At 33.9% G+C, this 18,947-nt stretch overlaps 1 protein-coding gene across 1 annotated transcript; it reads left to right on the top strand.

Moving 5' to 3' along the window:
• Nucleotides 1-2,766: 2,766 nt before the first annotated feature.
• Nucleotides 2,767-14,382, top strand: LOC136036604 (opsin Rh4-like). Its single transcript, XM_065718911.1, has 3 exons — nt 2,767-2,853; nt 5,119-5,249; nt 12,868-14,382. Exons 2-3 carry the CDS (start codon nt 5,177-5,179, stop codon nt 13,698-13,700), a joined length of 906 nt encoding a protein of 301 aa, XP_065574983.1. The 5' UTR covers nt 2,767-2,853; nt 5,119-5,176; the 3' UTR covers nt 13,701-14,382.
• The last annotated feature ends 4,565 nt before the right edge of the window (nt 14,383-18,947 follow it).

Below are 18,947 nucleotides of genomic sequence, written 5' to 3'. Positions count from 1 at the left end.
AGTATCAGTTGTAGCCGCAGCATTAACAGCAGCAGTAGCAAGTAATGGCTTTTGGTCAACTGAATAAGCCACTCAAGATAATCCCTGAAGTCTTCTTTTGATATAATAGCCCCTTCTGAAAATTTTGATGATTGCCCTCAACGTTTTTCTTCAGATTTCTATTTCAATTTCCTCAGCCCTAGTAGTCATTGCTATAGAAGTAGTAGTTTTAGTGATAATAGTGTTAGTAGTAGTTGTGGTAGCAGTAAAAGCAGCGATAGTTGTAGCAGTATTAGCATGCAGTTTTGTCTTTTTGGTCAATTGATCAACTCTCTTATCATTTTCTGAAAGTTCTAAATTAATATGCTCAGTCCTTCCTGAGTTACGACCTTTTGACAACTCACAAATAGAAGTTCAAATGAGGATAAATCCTTTTAATAGTCAGTGATAAATTTTCAGAAGCAACACTAGATTTTTTAGTCACATATGCAGTGACCGTCTTCGGTAATATTACTGATGACAGTCACTACATATACTACCGAAATTTCTAGTATTTTTTTTCTGAAGAAATATTAGTGTCTATTAAAAGGATATGTCCTCGTTTGAACTTTGAATGTTCGTACTCGTTTGAACTCGTTGAACTTCTATGTTCGTATGTTTTTATTACGTATATGAGAAGGTTCGCCCACTCGTCAATACCTCGTCAATAACTCGTTGCATTAAAGCTTAAATTTTGTCCCCTGAATCACAAAGGCCGTAGAATAAATAGTTGAAATTACTAAAAATCCTTTAGCGTAAAGAGTGAGGTATTAGGAGGAGGTGAACCCCTTATATGCGTAATGTTTTCTGTTTGTTTTAAGTTTTAATGCTACTCCATACTTCCAGTTGAAAAACTTTTTCATATTTATTTTCTCATTGTTTTTTTTTAAATAATGCTAGAAAATGCTACACCCCCTTTATGGAAATCTTCTTCCCCCATGACAAGTTCCTCCATGGAAAATTTCCCCCACATAGCCCCCTCTTTTCGACCCCCCCCCCACCCAACCAAAAAATCTCCCTGACAATGTCTCTACATTTCCCAATAACCATTAATATATGCAAACACTGGTCAAAATTTGCAACTTGCAGCCCCTCCCACAGGGACTGTTGGGGAGTAAGTCGTCCCCAAAGACATAGTTATAAGGTTTTTGGACTATGTTGAATAAAATGGCTATCTCAGAATTTTGATCTGACTACTTTGGGAAAAAATGAGCGTGGGAGGGGGCCTAGGTGCCCTCCAATTTTTTTGGTCACTTAAAAAGGGCACTAGAACTTTTCATTTCCGTTCGAATGAGCCCTCTTGCAAAATTATAGGACCACTGGGTCGATATGATCACCCCTGGGAAAAAGAAAACAAAACAAAAAAAAAAACAAACAAACAAATAAACACGCATCCGTGATTTGTCTTCTGGCAAAAAATACAAAATTCCACATTTTTGTAGTTAAGATTTTGAACTCGTACAATAGGGTTCTCTGATACGCTGAATCTGATGGTGCGATTTTCATTAAGATTCTATGACTTTAAGGGGGTGTTTTACCCTATTTTCTAAAATAGGGCAGATTTTCTCAGGCTCGTAACTTTTGATAGGTAAAACTAAACTTGATGAAATTTATATATTTAAAATCAGCATTATAATGCGATTCTTTTGATGTAACTATTGGTATCAAAATTCCGTTCTTTAGAGTTTTGGTTACTATTGAGCCGGGTCGCTCCTTACTACAGTTTGTTACCACGAACTGTTTGATAAGCTCTTTTAAAAGTTTTGAAAAACCTTTAGCGTCATATACGTAGTAATTTCTGTTCATTGTAAGTTTTAATGCTACTCTTTTCTTTCAGTTGAAAAAAAAGGTTATTTTTAAAATATTTAATTTGTGATTTTTTTTTTAAATAATGCTGGGAAAACCGACTCCCCCTACAAGAAAAATACGTTTTCCCCATGGAAAACTGCTGCTGAGAAATATTTTCCCACATATTCCTTCCTCCTCCTCTCCCAAAAATTCCCCCTGTAAAATAATATATTATTCAGAATAAACAATGTTATATGTAAACAATGGTCAAAGTTCAAATCTTGCAGCTCTTCCACCGGGGACTCTGAGGGGTTGATTCATCCTCAAAGACATAGCTATTACATTTTTTCACGAAGCTAAATTGGCTATATCAGAATTTCGGATTGGATGAATTTTGGGAAAAAATGAGCATGGGGCGGTTAATAGCTGACCTCGAATATTTTTAGTCACTTAAAAATGACACTCGAAATATTGATTTCCAATGATCTTTCTTGTGACAAAAAATACAAAATTCCACAAATTTGTACATGGGAGCTTGAAACATCTACAGAAGAGTTGTTTTGTATATTGAATCTGATGGTGTGATTTTCATTAAGATCACTTGTTGTTTTGGGGTTGGATCTCCCCTATTTTAAAATTTGGCAAAATTCCTCAGGCAGGTAGTTTTGGATGGGCGACATTAAATTTTGTATAATTAGAGTAATCATCAAAATTTGAATAATTTTTTCGGGTTGTTTTAGAAAAAAAGAGAAATGGGAGGGAGGGGGCTAGTCACCCTCCAGTCTTTTTTGTCGCATAAAAAACGCACTAGCAATTTTAATTTTCGTTCAATTGAGCCTTCTCCCGATGTTTTAGGACTATTGGTTCGATACGATCCCCCTTGGAAAAAGACAAAAGAATAAATAGACACGCATCCGTGATCTTTCGTCTGGCAAAAATACAAAATTCCAGATCTTTCTGGAAAGGAGCTTGAAACCTTTACAGTAGGGTTCTCTGATATGTTAAATCTAATCGTGTGATTTTCATGAACATTCCATGACTTTTAGGGTATGTTCTCCCCTTCCTTTTCGAAAATCAAGTAAATTTTCTCAGGTTCGTAGCCTTTTTGGGTAATACTAAGCTTAATAAATCTTAAATGTTTCAAATTAAACTGTTATTGGTAGTAAACTGTAAGTAGGGAGTGACCCGGTTCAATAGTAACCAAAACTCTACAAAACTCAATTTTTATATCAATAGATATATCAAAAGAGTTACCTTTATATGCTGATTTTAAAAATATAATTTTCATTAAGTTTAAAGTTACCCATCAAAGGTTACAAGCCTGAGAAAATTTTGTCTGATTTTAAAAAAATCGCCTGATTTTCAAAAATCAAATATTCTAGACCCCGTGGTCCTAGAATATTGAGAGAGGGTTCATTCAAACGAAAATTAAAAGTTGTAGCGTCATTTAAAGTTACATAAATTGGAAGGCAACTCAATCTTCTCCCACGCCCCTTTTTTTATCAAAATCACTGATCAAAATTTCAAGATAGCCATAATGTTAAGCATAGTTGAAAAGTTGAATAAATATACCTTTGGAGGTGTAATGACTGCCATCACCCCTGGGAAAAGGTCCTTAAGTTACAAAGTTTGCCCATTGTTTACCTTTAGTATTTGTTGTTGGGAAGTATGGATACTTTTTTTGGGTGGAGGGGCAAATTTTCTGCTGTTGGGATTTTCCACGGGGATAATTTTCCACGGGATGGAAGTTTTCAGAAGGTTTTTTCAGCGTAAAGAGTGAAGGTTTGAGGAGGAACCACCTCCCTCATATGCTTAATAATTTTTGTTCGTTTAAGTTTTAGTGTTTTTCCTTGCTTTCAGTTAAAAAAACTTGTTTTTCATTTAATCAACATAATAAGCCGACTCTCTTGATATATCTATTTACACAAAAATTCCGTTTTGTAGAGTTTTGATCACTATTCTCCCATGTCATCCCTTTTATTGCAGTTTGTTATCGTGAACTGTATGAAAAAATATATACGTTTTAATGTTTTTCTGCTTGATAACATTATTAAATCACAATAGCTGAGACAAAAAAAAAAGAATATTAAACAGTTAGTCTACTTTCATTAGTTCTTTTTTAATTTATTTTATTTCCAAAGGGTACTACGACTAGAAAGCTGACATACCAGTTTCAGAGGCCTCCAGGTCCTTAAATGAACGTTCTAATACACCGAATGTTAGATAGAAAGAGCACTGACCTAGTTGCCGAATGCCTCATTTTGTTGATATAATCTTCTTGAACCCAGATACCTTGCTTTTTTTGCAGTCGTTTTTGCACTCGTTTTTTTTTTCAGTTATCTTTCGACTTGTTCCGTAAGAAAAAACAGAAAACATAATTAAATAAAACAGTGAAAAACAAATCTTTTTGCCAAAAATATGAACTAAATTCCTAAGGAGATTGAAAAGCCATAAAGAATTTTTTTGATGGTAAAAATTCACGCCAAACAAGTCAAAAATGATAGGCCAATGATTGGAAAAAGAATTTGAACTCAAATGTAAATTACTAACATAGACAGTGATGATTTTTTCTTTTTTAAGATAAAAAAAAAATTCTGAGAGGTTCCATAATAATTAGAAAATTTTTGCATCAAGTAAAATTAGAAGCTCCTTTTAATGCTATTTGAGTCGTTTAGAATTGATACTTTAATTTATTAGACCGTGAAAACAGATTGCTTAAATGTAGCTTGAATTTCTAATGAAGGTGGGAAAATCCTCTTAGTCTTCTAATTCCTGAAAGTATTAAGGTATTACGTGGAAAACACGTCGTAAGTATGGGGAAATATGACCCCAATAAGTATATAACTATAAATTCTACAACATTTCTTTTGCGATTAAAAGACCCAAAAATATTCTGCCACCTTCATTCGAAATTCAACTTAAATCTTGGCAATATTGAAGAAAAAATATACAACTCAAAAATTTCGATGAACTCAGCTCTCTCAGAGAAATCTAGTGAATTAGCTGGAATTAATTATTTTGCCCTGTATATATATGTTAGTATTAAATTAAAGGTTTTGGTATATCTGCTGATGACGATCGCTGTATATATGGTCTTAATGTCCGTACTTTTGTATGTCTTTTCACTGTCTAATAAATAGACTTATTCCTATTCGAACTTTTCGATGTTCGTCATAGAAAGACAGTGTGTCTAGGAAAAAAAATATATCTAAGGATTTTGCCAACATTTATACGGCCTATGAATACAGTTTAAGCTAAATATACATTTTAGGCCCCAGATTTACATTGCCATATAAATGTTCTCTTTTATAGAACGAAAAATCTACTAACATCCTCTAATGTTCTTGTCCTGAACCTTGCAATAAGCGATATGGTCATAACCATGCAATCCCCAATAGTTGTTGTTAACAGTTTCTGGAATGGACCAGTTCTTGGAGATATTGGTAAGTAAAGCAAAACGAAAATATTCTTTAATAAATTATTTCAGTTTATAATATAAACATGGATTATTACCTTGGAAATTTTTGAGTTTACAAAACTGAAAATATTATAGAATTTTTTTAAAACTTGGTAGTTTAATTAGTAACTCTAAGTCAAGGTTATATTTTAAAGCACCAACAACACTAAAAAAGAAATTTAATTATTTGCATTGGTTTAGTGGAGACTCACACAACCATAAATGTCTTGAAAAGTTAGAAAAAACCGAGAATTTAACTTTTGATAAAATAAAAAGACCTTCAGATTTTAATTTAATAGTTTACACGTGCAGACGGTAAGCTTTAAAATAAGGCCACTTGTAAAAAATCAGTAAAAAAGAGAGAGAAAAAAACACAATTATAGAGCCCTGGAAATTATAAATTCTGAGAGTTCCATAATAATTAGAAAATTGTTGGATCAAGTAAAATTAGAAGCTCCTTTTAATGCTACTTGTGTCGTTTAGAATTGATACTTTAATTTATTAGACCGTGAAAAGAGATTGCTTAAATGTGGCTTGAATTTCTAATGAAGGTGGGAAAATCCTCTTAGTCTTCTAATTCCAAAAAGTATTAAGGTATTACGTCGACAACACGTCGTAAGTATGGGGAAATATGATCCCAATAAGTATATATCTATAAATTCAACAACATTTCTTTTGCAATTAAAAGACCCAAAATACTCTGCCACCTTCATTAGAAATTCAACTTAAATCTAGGCAATATTGAAGAAAAATATATAACTCAAAAATTTCGATGAATTTGGATGAACTGAAAATTAGAAAAAACCGAGAATTTAACTTTCGATAAAAAAAACAGACCTTCAGATTTTAATTTAACAGTTTACACGCGCAGACGGTAATCTTTAAAATAAGGACACTTGTAAAAACAATCAGTAAAAAAGAGAGAGAAAAAAAACACAATAATAGAATCCTGGAAATTGTAAATTTCCTGAATGTCGTAAGAAAATTAAACACAACTATTATTTGGCAATAGACTGAGTAAAAATCCATTGTCCGGACGAGTAGAATGTGCAGAAAATGCTCAATAACTAAAAATGTAAGCTATGTATCAACTTTTCTTATCATCAAAATTACGTTCAAGCAGATATTTTTGATAATACCAGTCATCCTATTTTTTTTTAAATTTATCCTTTAGAGACATTGATTTCTATAGTGTCACTTTTACTATTTAACTAGTATTAAAAAGAGAAAAACAAGGATGAGGACACCTAAAAGAACTTGGGGGGGGGGGCATTGGTTCTCCTTGGATCCGCCAGTGGTCCATGTACTTACTTACTTGCACTTGTTGCGGGACAAGACACGGACGCCCCCTTGGGAATCTAAAAGACTCCGTATGGCTGAATCCCATTTTTAACGATCTTGTTCCAGCTCTTCAGCCATCTCTCCCACTTTCGGCCAAACTTTCGACACCCCTCCAATGGTGTCAAGACTGTTTTTGACAGTTATTCACCAATTCTTCAATTGACCACCTGGGCACATGCACCAATCTAGCAAAGATGCCTCTACAACCATTTGCATATGACGACACCGTCATCGGATCTCCTCAGGAAGTTTTCAAGGCAGTGTAGTCTTTTCCGTTTGATAAGTCATGGCGATGGCCTTGAGGTTACGGCAATGCTGGCACATCTCAGCATTAGAGATTCAGTCACAGTATCAAATCCTTAGGATATTTTGTAAACAGGGGTTATCAAACAAACCTATATCACGTAGGTTACGCGTGTTCAGTGGTCAATTCTCAGACACGTAGACAACAGATCAAACAGCCGTTTTATGGAACATGTTTTTTACCTTCCTACCAATCTCCTGTCCGTTCCATACATGATGATGTAGCTGAGAGAAGATGGCTTTCACTTTGCTGATTCTGTTCTGCATGATAAATCGCAGCCTTTACGAGAGTCTATTAGCTAGCCAAGATAATTGAAGCTATCGAAAATTTAAAATTTCTGTCCGTAAAGTACAAGCTAATAGTCCGATTGCATATTTACGTGTTTGAGTTTCGTTTTAAAAGTGTTGATCTTCATACACAGTAGCTGATGGAAATACGGTATTTGATATAAAATTGTTTTGGTAGTTGCTGGATAAGCAGAAAAGCATCGATTTCTTATGCGCAGTCCACGTCAGGCACTTTAATGCCCAATTCCTAAGCGACACCATCAAAAACTCAAGAGTGCTCTTTCTAGAATCCAGTCTTTACAGTAGTTTAATAAAGCAGGGTACTATATGCACCTCTGTTTTATACCTCAACCCATATTAAGGGCTCAGTTTCTTCACCAAGCAGTCTAAAGGTTGATTTGCAATGCTCATAGTAAGCCTTCAACAGCTCTATGAATTGATTTGGAATACCATCATCTACCATGATTTGCCAAACGTTTTTGCAAGTTTTAATCTTTTAATCTTTTTACGAAAATTTTCATTAGTAAAAAATATAAGTAATTTAAAAATTAACTTACATAACAAACTTCTATAAATACTACAGACAAGTGTCAAGGTAAAAATGTCCCTTAAGCGTCCTAAAGGCCGGAGCGTCATTTCAAAATTAAAGATTTTGTTTTCAATTTTACACATGTTGTGTTTTCGTCCTGAGAATAATTAAATAAAAAAAACAAGTTTTTTCAACTGAAAGTAAGGAGTGACATCAAAACTTAAAACGCACAGAAATTACTTCGTATATGAAAGAGGCTGCTTCCTCATCAACGCCCCGCTCTTTACGCTAAAGTTTGACTCTTTCTCTCAATTCTTCTTTCTAAAACAGTAAAAAACTTTAGCGTAAAGAGCGGGGTGTTGATGAGGAAGCAGCCTCTTTCATATACGAAGTAATTTCTGTGCGTTTTAAGTTTTGATGTCACTCCTTACTTTCAGTTGAAAAAACTTGTTTTTTTATTTAATTTCTGAACGTTTTTGAATCAATGCATGTTTTGATTTTGGCTCTCCGCAGAGGAATAATCAAAACGAAATTTGCATATTTTTTTTTGGCTCAATGGCATTCTCATAATTTTGATCGAATGATTTTGAGAAAAAAAGAGCCGGGGACGAAGCCTAGTTGCCCCCCGATTTTTTGGTTAATTAAAAAGGCAACTAGAACTTTTAATTTTTTCGAGTCTTTTTATTGGTAAAAGATTTACGTAACTTATAAATTAGCTTACGTAAAGAACTTTTGTATTCTCATGTTTTTATTACATATATGAGGGGATTCGCCCCATCGTCAGTACCTCGCTCTTTACACTAAAGCTTAAATTTTATCCCAATTCATTAAGAATGACCCCCTGAATCACAAAAGCCGTAGAATAAGTAGTTGAAATTACCGAAAATACTTTAGCGTAAAGAGCGAGGTATTAGAAGGAGGTGAGCCCCTCATATGGGTAATAATTTCTGTTTGTTTTAAGTTTTATTGCTGTTCCTTACTTCCAGCTGAAAAAGCTTTTTCACTTTTATTTTTTAATTGTTTTTTTTTTAAATAATGCTAGTAAATCCTGCTCTCCCTTCATGAAAATTTTCTTCTCCCATTACAAATTCTCGAAGGAAAGTTCCCCCAGCATATCCCCCTCTTCTCAACCCCTCCCCCAAACCAAAAAAATCCTCCTGAAAACGCCTGTATACTTCCCAATAACCATTACTATATGTAAGCACAGGTCAAAGTTTGTAACTTGTTGCCCCTCCCACGGGGACTGTGGGGGAGTAAGTCGTCCCCAAAGACATAGTTATAAGGTTTTTCGACTACGCTCAATAAAATGGCTATCTCAGAATTTTGATCCGTTGACTTTGGGAAAATAATTAGCGTGGGAGGGGGCCTAGGTGCCCTCCAATTTTTTTGGTCACTTAAAAAGGACACTAGAAATTTTCATTTCCGTTAGAATGAGCCCTCTTGCAACATTCTAGGACAACTGGGTCGATACGATCACCCCTGGGAAAAAAAAAAAAAAACAAAAAAAAAACAAACAAACAAACAAATAAACACGCATCCGTGATCTGCCTTCTGGCAAAAAATACAAAATTCCACATTTTTGTAGATAGGAGCTTGAAACTTCTACAGTAGGGTTCTCTGATACGCTGAATCTGATGGTGTGATTTTCGTTAAGATTCTATGACTTTTAGGGGGTGTTTCCCCCTATTTTCTAAAATAACGCAAATTTTCTCAGGCTCGTAACTTTTGATGGGTAAGACTAAACTTGATGAAACTTATATATTTAAAACCAGCATTAAAATGCGATTCTTTTGATGTAGCTATTGGTATCAAAATTCCATTTTTTAGAGTTTTGGTTACTATTGAGCCGGGTCGCTCCTTACTACAGTTCGTTACCACGAACTGTTTAACAACAGCCAGAATTATCTCCGAATCCTACTTAAAATTATGCAGAAGAGTGGTTCTCACTCCTTCCTTAATTCTTGAAAATTAAAAAAACAAGTTTTTTTTAACTGGAAGTAAGGAGTGACATTAAAACTTAAAACGAAGAGAAATTACTTCGTATATGTTTTGTTGACATTTGTCAACCCTCATTTGTTTTGTTGACAGGTTCAGAAATAAATTTATTGATTGATTTATATATACCTAAGAAAATAAAATTTTTATGCTGATTCCAAACATATAAATTTAACGTAGTCTAAGAATACAAATCAAAATCTAAGAGCATGGGATAATTTGCTTTAGGTTTTGCAATAAGAGAGGAAACACCGAAGGGGGCAAGTAAGCTTAATGTTAATCTGAATTAAATTGAGTAAATCTTAAAATTGAGCACATTAAAGAGCCCTATTGCAGAGGTTTCAAGCTCTTGTCTAATAAAACTAAATTTTTCTTTTTTTTCTTTCTTTTGAGAATGTAGCTCACGGATGTGTTTATTCTTTCCGAGGGGTTACTGTATTGAACCACTGGTCCTAGAAATTTGGTAAAGGGCTTTTGAACGGATATCAAATGTTCTAGTGACATTTTTTAATAGCTAAAAACATGGTGCCACAGCAATGACAATAATCTAAAGCAAAAATTATATGGAAAATGGTTCACTTGGTGTCTATGTATTGTTCCCAGAGAACACTCTTGGGGATTCCTATCCTTTGACTCCACACATTGTTTTGCTCAAACTAAAAATTTTTTCCCCACAAGTTTCTAGGGGATCAAATATCCTGGACTAAATGCCCCCCCCCCTCTGTTCTATTGTATAATACATTTGTGAACAATGAACATTTGCAAAATTTGCGGTCTATATATCAGAGAATTTGAGGGGGTATATAATCCCCGGAGGCGCATTTGTACAGCTTCTCTGCAATTTTGTTCAAATGGCTATTGGCATTTTGAACAAAATTGATTGGATGAGGCTTGATTGTTCTTAATTTTTTTTTTATGAAGGGCGCTAAGAACTCGAGTTTCCTATTTCAGTGAATGATGTCTGCTACGGTGATGCAACAGCTATGGTAATTTGATAGCCTTTGAATGTATATAGTGTATTTTGATTATTTCAGCATTCCCACTCAAAGAAATTTTCAACTTAGTACCTTAAAAGTTCCTGAAATATTGCAACCATGTCTTATCACAACTTGGATTCACAAGGTCTCGATTTGGTTCAAAATATCCATCGGTATTGCCTGAAATTATAGATCTAATAACTTTACCCTTCCTGAAGCATTGCATATGCACAATTCTTACCACTTGGACACGCCTGCAACCTTTTGACTTGTTTCAACCCCCTCCCCCTAAATATTATTTGGAATTTTAAAATGAATACTCTCAAACACTTCTGATGTATCGCAAATATCTTATTTTTAAAACCTTTATCGAAATCTTTTTTTTCAGTTATTTCAACACCGCTCCTACTATGGTATGATAACTATGGTGGCACATAGTTTTGCTTTTCCTATCTCGCCACTCAATCATACATATTAAATTAATGTTTGTTTTTTTTTGCAGAGAAGGATCTCTGAAAGTTGCAAGCTAAAAACCACCAAGTATCAAACATAGGCCACTTCCCCCAAAAATACACATAAGTAATGCGCAACTTGCATGATTTATAGCTCTTGTCCTAGTGGCCCTTATGTCATCGCCAGAAGTATATTTATTGGATCTTTAGACTATTGTTTACAAAATAGCTATCTCATAATTTTAATATTATGTCTCAGGAAGCTAAGAGGGGGGAGGTAGCTAAAAGAGAGCATGGGAGGAGGATTGGTCGACCTTCAACCACTTTTAGCTCTTAAAAAGGGCACGAGAACTTTCAATTTTGAGTCAGGTCCATATGACCCATCTTTCTATATGAAGTGCCATAGGGAAAGAAATAACAAACAAACAAATGATAAATGGAATCCATATCACTTTTTCCTTAGGCAGCGTTATTGCTCTGCCTATCATTTATTTGTTCCTATGTGTATTAGTTCTAGCTTCTAAGCCCAACTGACATTAGGGCTTAGAATTATATCTAATATAAAAAAATCTAAAATTAACTGAAACACACAGTTTTATCAATATTAGTTATTTGTTCGTCTGCAGTTATATTATTGCATTTTCAGATATTCTAGTCCTTCGAAACCACTGATAGATAAATAGATAGATATTTATTGCAATAAGAGCCACTTTGGGCAATGGCAGAAAATATCATGAAATAATAGGAAATGACAATAACACATATAAGAAAACATGATGCATAACAATAAAGTAGATAAAATAAAACATTTGCCAAACAAAAACAAACATAATAAGGCACATAATAAAAAAAATATAACTCACATGATTGCACAAAATGTCGCACAAATGATAGATTGATAGTAAATACTTCAAAGCCATAAATAGCAGCAAAGATCAAACTGCCTTTCCATCACAAACATCAAAACAAGAAAAGCAATAGAAATTTGTTTCGTAAGACGGTCAAATTTAAATTTGAATGAATATTTCGGCCCAGTCAATGAATTGAATTTTTCATTTTATGAATTTCATTTCAAGGAATTGCCTTGTTTCGCCACGTTTTATTTATCAGTCCTGGTTAAACTTCGCTGATGTAAGGATGTTGGGACTGTTTAAAGAAAATTTCATTTTAGTTTTATTGGTCCTATGGTGTTGTAACTCTTTTTTCTTTTATATATTTATGTTTTACTGAGGACAGTCCTTAGACATTCGGCCAAAATATTCACTCAAATTAGAATTCCACTGTCTTACGAAAATAATTCTCTATTTTTCTTCTTGTTTTTGGTAGTTACTTCAAAGCCAGATAGGCTATAGCTAAAAACGAAACGATGAAATACATCAAACAAAAAAATCTCTCTCTGTGGGTCATTCCCAACTATTTGATCCCAAACTATTGTATAATAATTCCTTTTCTTAAATCTTGTAATTCATGGGAAAAAAATATGAAGTAATGCAGATCTTCACCCTTATTACACAAGGGGCATGTGTAATGACTGTCTATTACCCTTACTCTCCCCAGCTACTTCCTCTTTTCTCCAAGTGCTGGAAAATTACGCCTCTTTGACATATATTACTTAATTTATTGACTAGATGGATCAACTTTAAAATAATTATCATACAAAAAAATATGTCTGCATAAAGGGTTTTTACAAATTTTGGAACCTAATTAAACGTTTTCCAGGATGTCAAATTTATGGTTTCGTTGGTGGATTGGCAGGAACAGCATCCATCGTCATCTTGACAATTCTTGCTTATAACCGATACCGGGTCATATCAAAACCCTTTGACCTTGGAAGAAAGTCAACACTAACAAAGTCGATGCTTCAGATAGTTTTTGCATGGTTTTACTCAATGTGTTTTGCTTCATTACCTCTGTTTGGAATAAGCCGATACGTACCAGAGGGATATTTAACGAGTTGCAGCTTTGATTATCTTACTGATAATGTCCAGAACAGAATTTTTATTTTTGCCTTCTTTTTTGGGGCATGGTGCTTGCCATGTTTTATTATTTTGTTCTCATATATTAATATTTTTATTCTAGTTCACAGGAGCAAATTCAAAATCTCTGAAAATGTGGCTGATAATGTAGATCGTCAAAAAGTTGAAATTCAAATTGCTAAAACAGTTTTCGGCCTAATCTCAACGTGGGCGATAGCCTGGACACCTTACGCTATCGTAGTCTTACTAGGAATTTTTAATAATAAGGAATATATAACGCCTTTTTCATCGATGCTATGTGGCACATTTTGCAAAATTTCAGCTTGCACCAATCCTTTTTTGTATGCCCTAACCTATCCGCCAATGAAAAAAGAAATTATCAAAATATTCAATAGTTTCTGTTTAAGTGGGATAAGTGATGTTGGACATTTGGCCATCACTAGAAGAAAAACTTCTGATACGAATTCTGAAATTAGTGACTCATTTCTAAGGGGTTATAAAGCTGGTTTTTCACAATATATGACAAATAAGGCCACAAATGAAACACATCTCCTAAATGACATTCAAATCTGCTAAAGTAACGTATTTTGTTATAAATTAACTTACGAATGATCGAGTCAAGAAAGCTTAACATGCAAAGCATAACACGCAAGCACATATCAGAGAAACGCTCTAACCCAAGCAAAGTAATACTTATAACTTCTTACCAGCTTTTTTCAAGGTAGGTGATTAGAAAATGGAAAACGCCAAGGTACAGCTGAAGCCATATAGTAAAACATGGGCAATATATCATGCAGCTAAGAAAATTGAAGCCAAAGTAAAGTGACTTTGCTGAGACAACCCTTCAGAAAGCAAAAACTTAGAAAAAAGCTGCAATTTTGGCTTGCGGATTTAGTGTGCAATTTTTTTTTTTTTTACAAAATAACAGATTTAGTCTCCATCTATTTTCTGGTGTCAGCGTCACATTTATAACTATTCAAAAAAGAATTGCAATTTTTTTTCCAAAAATCTCAATATTTTGCATGTTTTGACAAGACATTTAGGTTTATGAACTAAACAATATACAGTAGAAATATAAAAACCTTTGAATTGACAGCACATGAGTCCTTGGTTCAGCTTAATTTCATGTTGAGATTTGCATTGGTGTACTTGTTTTTTATATCGAATATACGTCTTCTGTATATCCCTTTAAAAGCTAGAGTGGAATAGTATTTTTACTATAACCAGGTCATTTTAAAATAATCAGAATACAAACTGAATTGTCTTATACGAGAAGAATTTGATTTTTTTTTTTTTGAAGAAATATAACCATGATTTTCATCATCTGCGTGTTAATCAAGCTAAACTGTTAGGATCACACCCTTGACTCCCATCCCAAACGAAAGGATTTACAACATCACGATTCGAACCATAGTCATAAAGGACATAGGATTACGGCTCCAGATTACCATCCACTTGGCCTTGGAGGCCCAGAATATTGATTTAGACGTTGGTTTAGAATACAGTTAAGTCTAGAAGTGCGTTTTGTCTCTCAACATGGTTTATAAATTTGGGGATTGGGAAATTTTACTTTCCTCGTAAATGACCAAAAATGTTCAAAAAACCACAACTTATGGAATTCAGCATGATGATTATTTCAAGCCAACCCCCTCCCTTATAGAGGAATAATCACTCTCATGTACTTTAGTCACTGGATTTCCTTCTAATTGGATACTTAAATTCGTCTGTCAAATGCTTTTAAATTCAAAGGCACTGCAGCTCTTTAGGCAAGCACTAAGAGATCTATTTTGGTGAGCGTCACCCATCGTAAGGGGAAAAATCATCGGATCCTTACATTAATATTTTGATAATATGGAAAAACAACCAATGAAAATATGTATAAATGTGAAAATTTTTGAGGGAAGAGCACCTTTGCTTTGTGTACGTGCCTGAAGTTCTCTTTCTGATTACTTGATTAAAACCATTGCCTAGTTCGTGAGCACAAGAGGAGAGAAAATTTCCTCGCCTTGCCGTTTGAAAAAGCCAAATGATCATATGTTAGGATCTAGGTTGCCACCTTTTACACAAAATGTACTCCTTTAGAACATTGGATCCCTTATTTACACTTAGTATAGCAACAAATATGTTAGATGGCTTTGTCTCTTTCAACACCAAGAAGTGAATTTTAAAATATTTGCTATTTCCTTCGAACACAGATATATCAAACGACATAACTAATGGGATTATCTGTGCATTGCGCATTCAGCTGTAATGTTTAACGTAATTTCTCAAAGAGTAACTTACTTCTCTGTAAGATTCATTTGCTTTTCTTTACTCGCATAATACTTCTTAGACATGGATGAAAACTCTCTAAAATCAGCTTTATTTTTCCATTAGGTAAAGGGAAGTACCTGTTTTTGGTAAGTAAAAAATAATAGGCATCGGCAAACTCTTCTTAGCAATCTTACAGTTGATAGAATAGATTAATGATTTTGATTTTTTATCTTTGACATCTACCTACTTCGTTATTATCTTTTATATATTTAGCTGTTTTATTTTTATTTATTCATTTTTTGTGGGGGGGGTGAAAATGGCTGTTATTGATTCCGTATTTAGGGTTTTATAAAGGATAATGTTTACCTATGCAAGTTTATAAACTTCGGGTTGGTTGTTATTGTATTTATTTCTCTTAATGAAACCATTTTCCTTCTTTTTCTTCTCAGGGTGTCCAAAGAAATACCCAGGAATCTATCTTTTCGTAATTTTGAAAAAGACTTTGAAGTTTCAGATTTTCTTTTCTTAAGCTGATTTCCTTGGAAAGAGTTACCTCCCTGAAACGTTGTTTGTTTAACTCATTTTTTTTTACTTTGGGTTCATATTGAATTTAAAATACGAGCTTAAATATTAAGGAAAAATTGAATGTAACTCTTGGTTTTACATTATAGGGTAGGCAAAAACGTAAATATTACACATTAGTGGTGAGGAGGGCATTACTCCAGCCACACCCATAAGGGGTATGCCAGGAGACAGCAATCCCTCGGCCATTTTTATCTTCAAGACTTGTTTCTTCAGGGGAAGACACGGGTACTATTGTTATTACTAATAGCTTAGGCGATGTAATTGCTTACATATGGCAATTTAAATGCTTAAAACATACGGGCCAGGTTGGAAAAACCCTCAAAGGTATTCTTCAAGCCACTAGTCAAGTTGGGAATACTCCTGATTAAAAAAAATTGACCATACCAACCCCTCAAGACGTTACTCTTGTATATACTTGTGTAAATTCAAACGACCTTGTCAATAACGCTTAATGTTTACTTATATAAATTTGCTGAGGATGATGCAGTTTTTAGAGAGTCAACGACAACTGTTTTTTAGAGCTAACACAAGACGTGTCTTAGTCAACTTATCTCAGGTAATACAAAAGATTTCTGGTCAAAAATGAAATCAAATGATAATAAAACAAAGGCCCTATCAGATATTCCAGCGGCCGATACTTGGTCAAGTTATTTAGAGAGTATAGGAAGGGAATGTATAGAATTAAGTAATGAAAATTGAAGCGATTTTGTTTTGTTCCCTGTGAGGGAAAATGATTATGATTTGGTAAGAGATACTTCGTCAGAAGAAACTAGGAAAGTTGTCAGGAATATGAAAGGAAGGTCTGGACCAGGAACAGATGGCATACCAGCAATTTTGGTAAAGAGGTCACTTTATATGAAATTACGTGTGTTTGTTTATATATTTAATAGAATTATTAGTGATGGAGTATGGCCTTCTACATGGATGACATTGATAATGGTACCTATATTTAAAGGGGGGAGTGCCAGGGATCATGAGAGTTATAGGCTGATAGCCTTAGCTCCTTTACTTAGCAAAATCTTAGAGAAAAGTTTAGATAGCTGGATAGATGATTGGCTAGAGGGTACTGGAGTTATGAAAGAAGAATAGGGAGGTTTTAGAAAATGTTATAGTACTACGGATAGAGTGTTTATTTTAAGTGGATTAATTGAAAAGTATGGATCAGGAAAAAATAAGTTATGTGTTGCATTTTTGGACTTGAAAAAAGCGTTTGATAATGTCAATAGAGTCCAGCTTTAAAAAAAGCCTACATGATGTGTGGCTACCTTCTTGTTTCATTCGTTCGGGTCTAAATATGTATTTTGGAAACTAGCGCAATAGTAAGAGTATGTGGCTTGGGTATTCCAAGGCCTTTTAAAGTTAAGAAAGGAGTAAAGCAGGGAAGCGTCTTGTCATCTCGAATTTTTGGTCTTTTTATTAATGCTATTGTTCAATTTTAAGCAATAAATGGGCTCAAACAGTGAGATTAGGTAATGAACTTCTCAGTGCAGTTGTTTGTGGATGATATTGCTCTAGTGGTGAATTCGGCAAATAATCTACAAAAGCTCCTGGATTTAACAGATGATTATCTAAAGATGAAATTGCTGCAGGTAAATCTTCAGAAGTCAAAAGTGATCATATTTAACAAGAGGAATGATAAATGTGAAAGTAAATTTTGGTTTAAGAGGGAGGAGATACAAGTTGTGGATAAAATTGAGTATTTTGAATATATTTTTCAAAGTAATGGAAGATGGAATTCTCATATAAAAGAAAAATTAAATCTAGGAAGAGCAGCAATGTTTACAATTTTCAGAAATAATGTAATGAGAATATAAAATGTGTCGTTGCATAAAAGGGTCTTTTTATCGAGAATAAAGCCCATTCGACATTACGGAGCAGAGATTTGGGGGCATAACAGAGCGGCTCAGCTAGAGAATATTCGATTAGGGGACCTTAAGAGATTGTTTGGGATGCATAGAACAACTCATTCCCAGTTTTAAATGGCGATCTAGGTATATGGCCATTAATAAATTACAGACTAGTCTCAATGACTAAATTTTGGTCGAAAGTCGTTGCTTATGGCAGCTTATGAAGATTTACTCTCGCATGGGAAAAAAACGATTTTGGCCACTAAAAATAAAAGACATTTTAGACAAAACAGGGTTTTTCTTTGTTTGGAATGAAGATAGAGGACCAACAGATATCAATGCAAATTGGGAGAATGAGATTAAGACAGTACTAGCAAATCAAATGATTCAAAAATGGAGTGAGGAGATAAAAAAATCAGAAATATTTAAGTTTTATAAGGATGTTAAGATGGTTTATGGGCAGGAGTTCTACTTTAAGATGAATTTACCAGCTAGATATTTGATGTTGTAGATGAAGTTCATGGCTAAGTGCCTCCCAATTGATGCAAGATTTATAAAATATTCTAAAGAAAGGTGTTCCAATGAAGACCGATATACTTGCCCGCTTTGCAGAGTTAAAGAGGATTATTTAGTGCATTACTTAAGCCAGTGCCAGGGGCTCTCAACGATAAAGGAAGGGCTATTTGTAAATAATAAGTTGATACTTTCAGGTGTCTTAAATACTACGTCGCCTCAGTTTACTTGTAGAGTAGCAAGGTATATGGAAATTTTGTTAAATAAAAAGAAAAACAATAATAAATAAATCATTAAAAAAAAATATCAGTACAAAGTAAATGTAGTGTTTTATTTATGTCCTTTTCCGAGTGTTTAGTGTTCTTTTTAATGACATTTTTCAAGCATTCAGTACTAGTATTAGTATAATGTGGTGTTTCATGTAAGCGTTTTATGATGATCACTGATCAAAGTTCATGTTATTTGTGTCTTCCGTTTATGTTATTTGTTATTTGTGTCTTCCGTATATAGTGTTCATGGCTGTATATTTGACTTTAAAATACACTTATCTATCTATCTATTTATCTATCTTGGCTCAGTACTGAACAAGAGTTGAGAGCGTCAACAATGGGAATGAAGATTTTTG

This window comes from Artemia franciscana, chromosome 15, assembly GCF_032884065.1.
Source record: "Artemia franciscana chromosome 15, ASM3288406v1, whole genome shotgun sequence".
Classification (NCBI taxonomy): Eukaryota; Metazoa; Arthropoda; class Branchiopoda; order Anostraca; family Artemiidae; genus Artemia; species Artemia franciscana.
The sequence above is the reverse complement of the archived record's forward strand: the minus strand, read 5'-3'. Positions and strand labels throughout refer to the sequence as shown.

Coding starts and splice junctions, on each gene's coding strand:
- LOC136036604 (XM_065718911.1), top strand. CDS start 5,177: ATGGTCATAACCATGCAATCCCCAATAGTTGTTGTTAACAGTTTCTGG. Junction 5,250..12,867: donor ACCAGTTCTTGGAGATATTG/GTAAGTAAAGCA, acceptor AACGTTTTCCAG/GATGTCAAATTTATGGTTTC.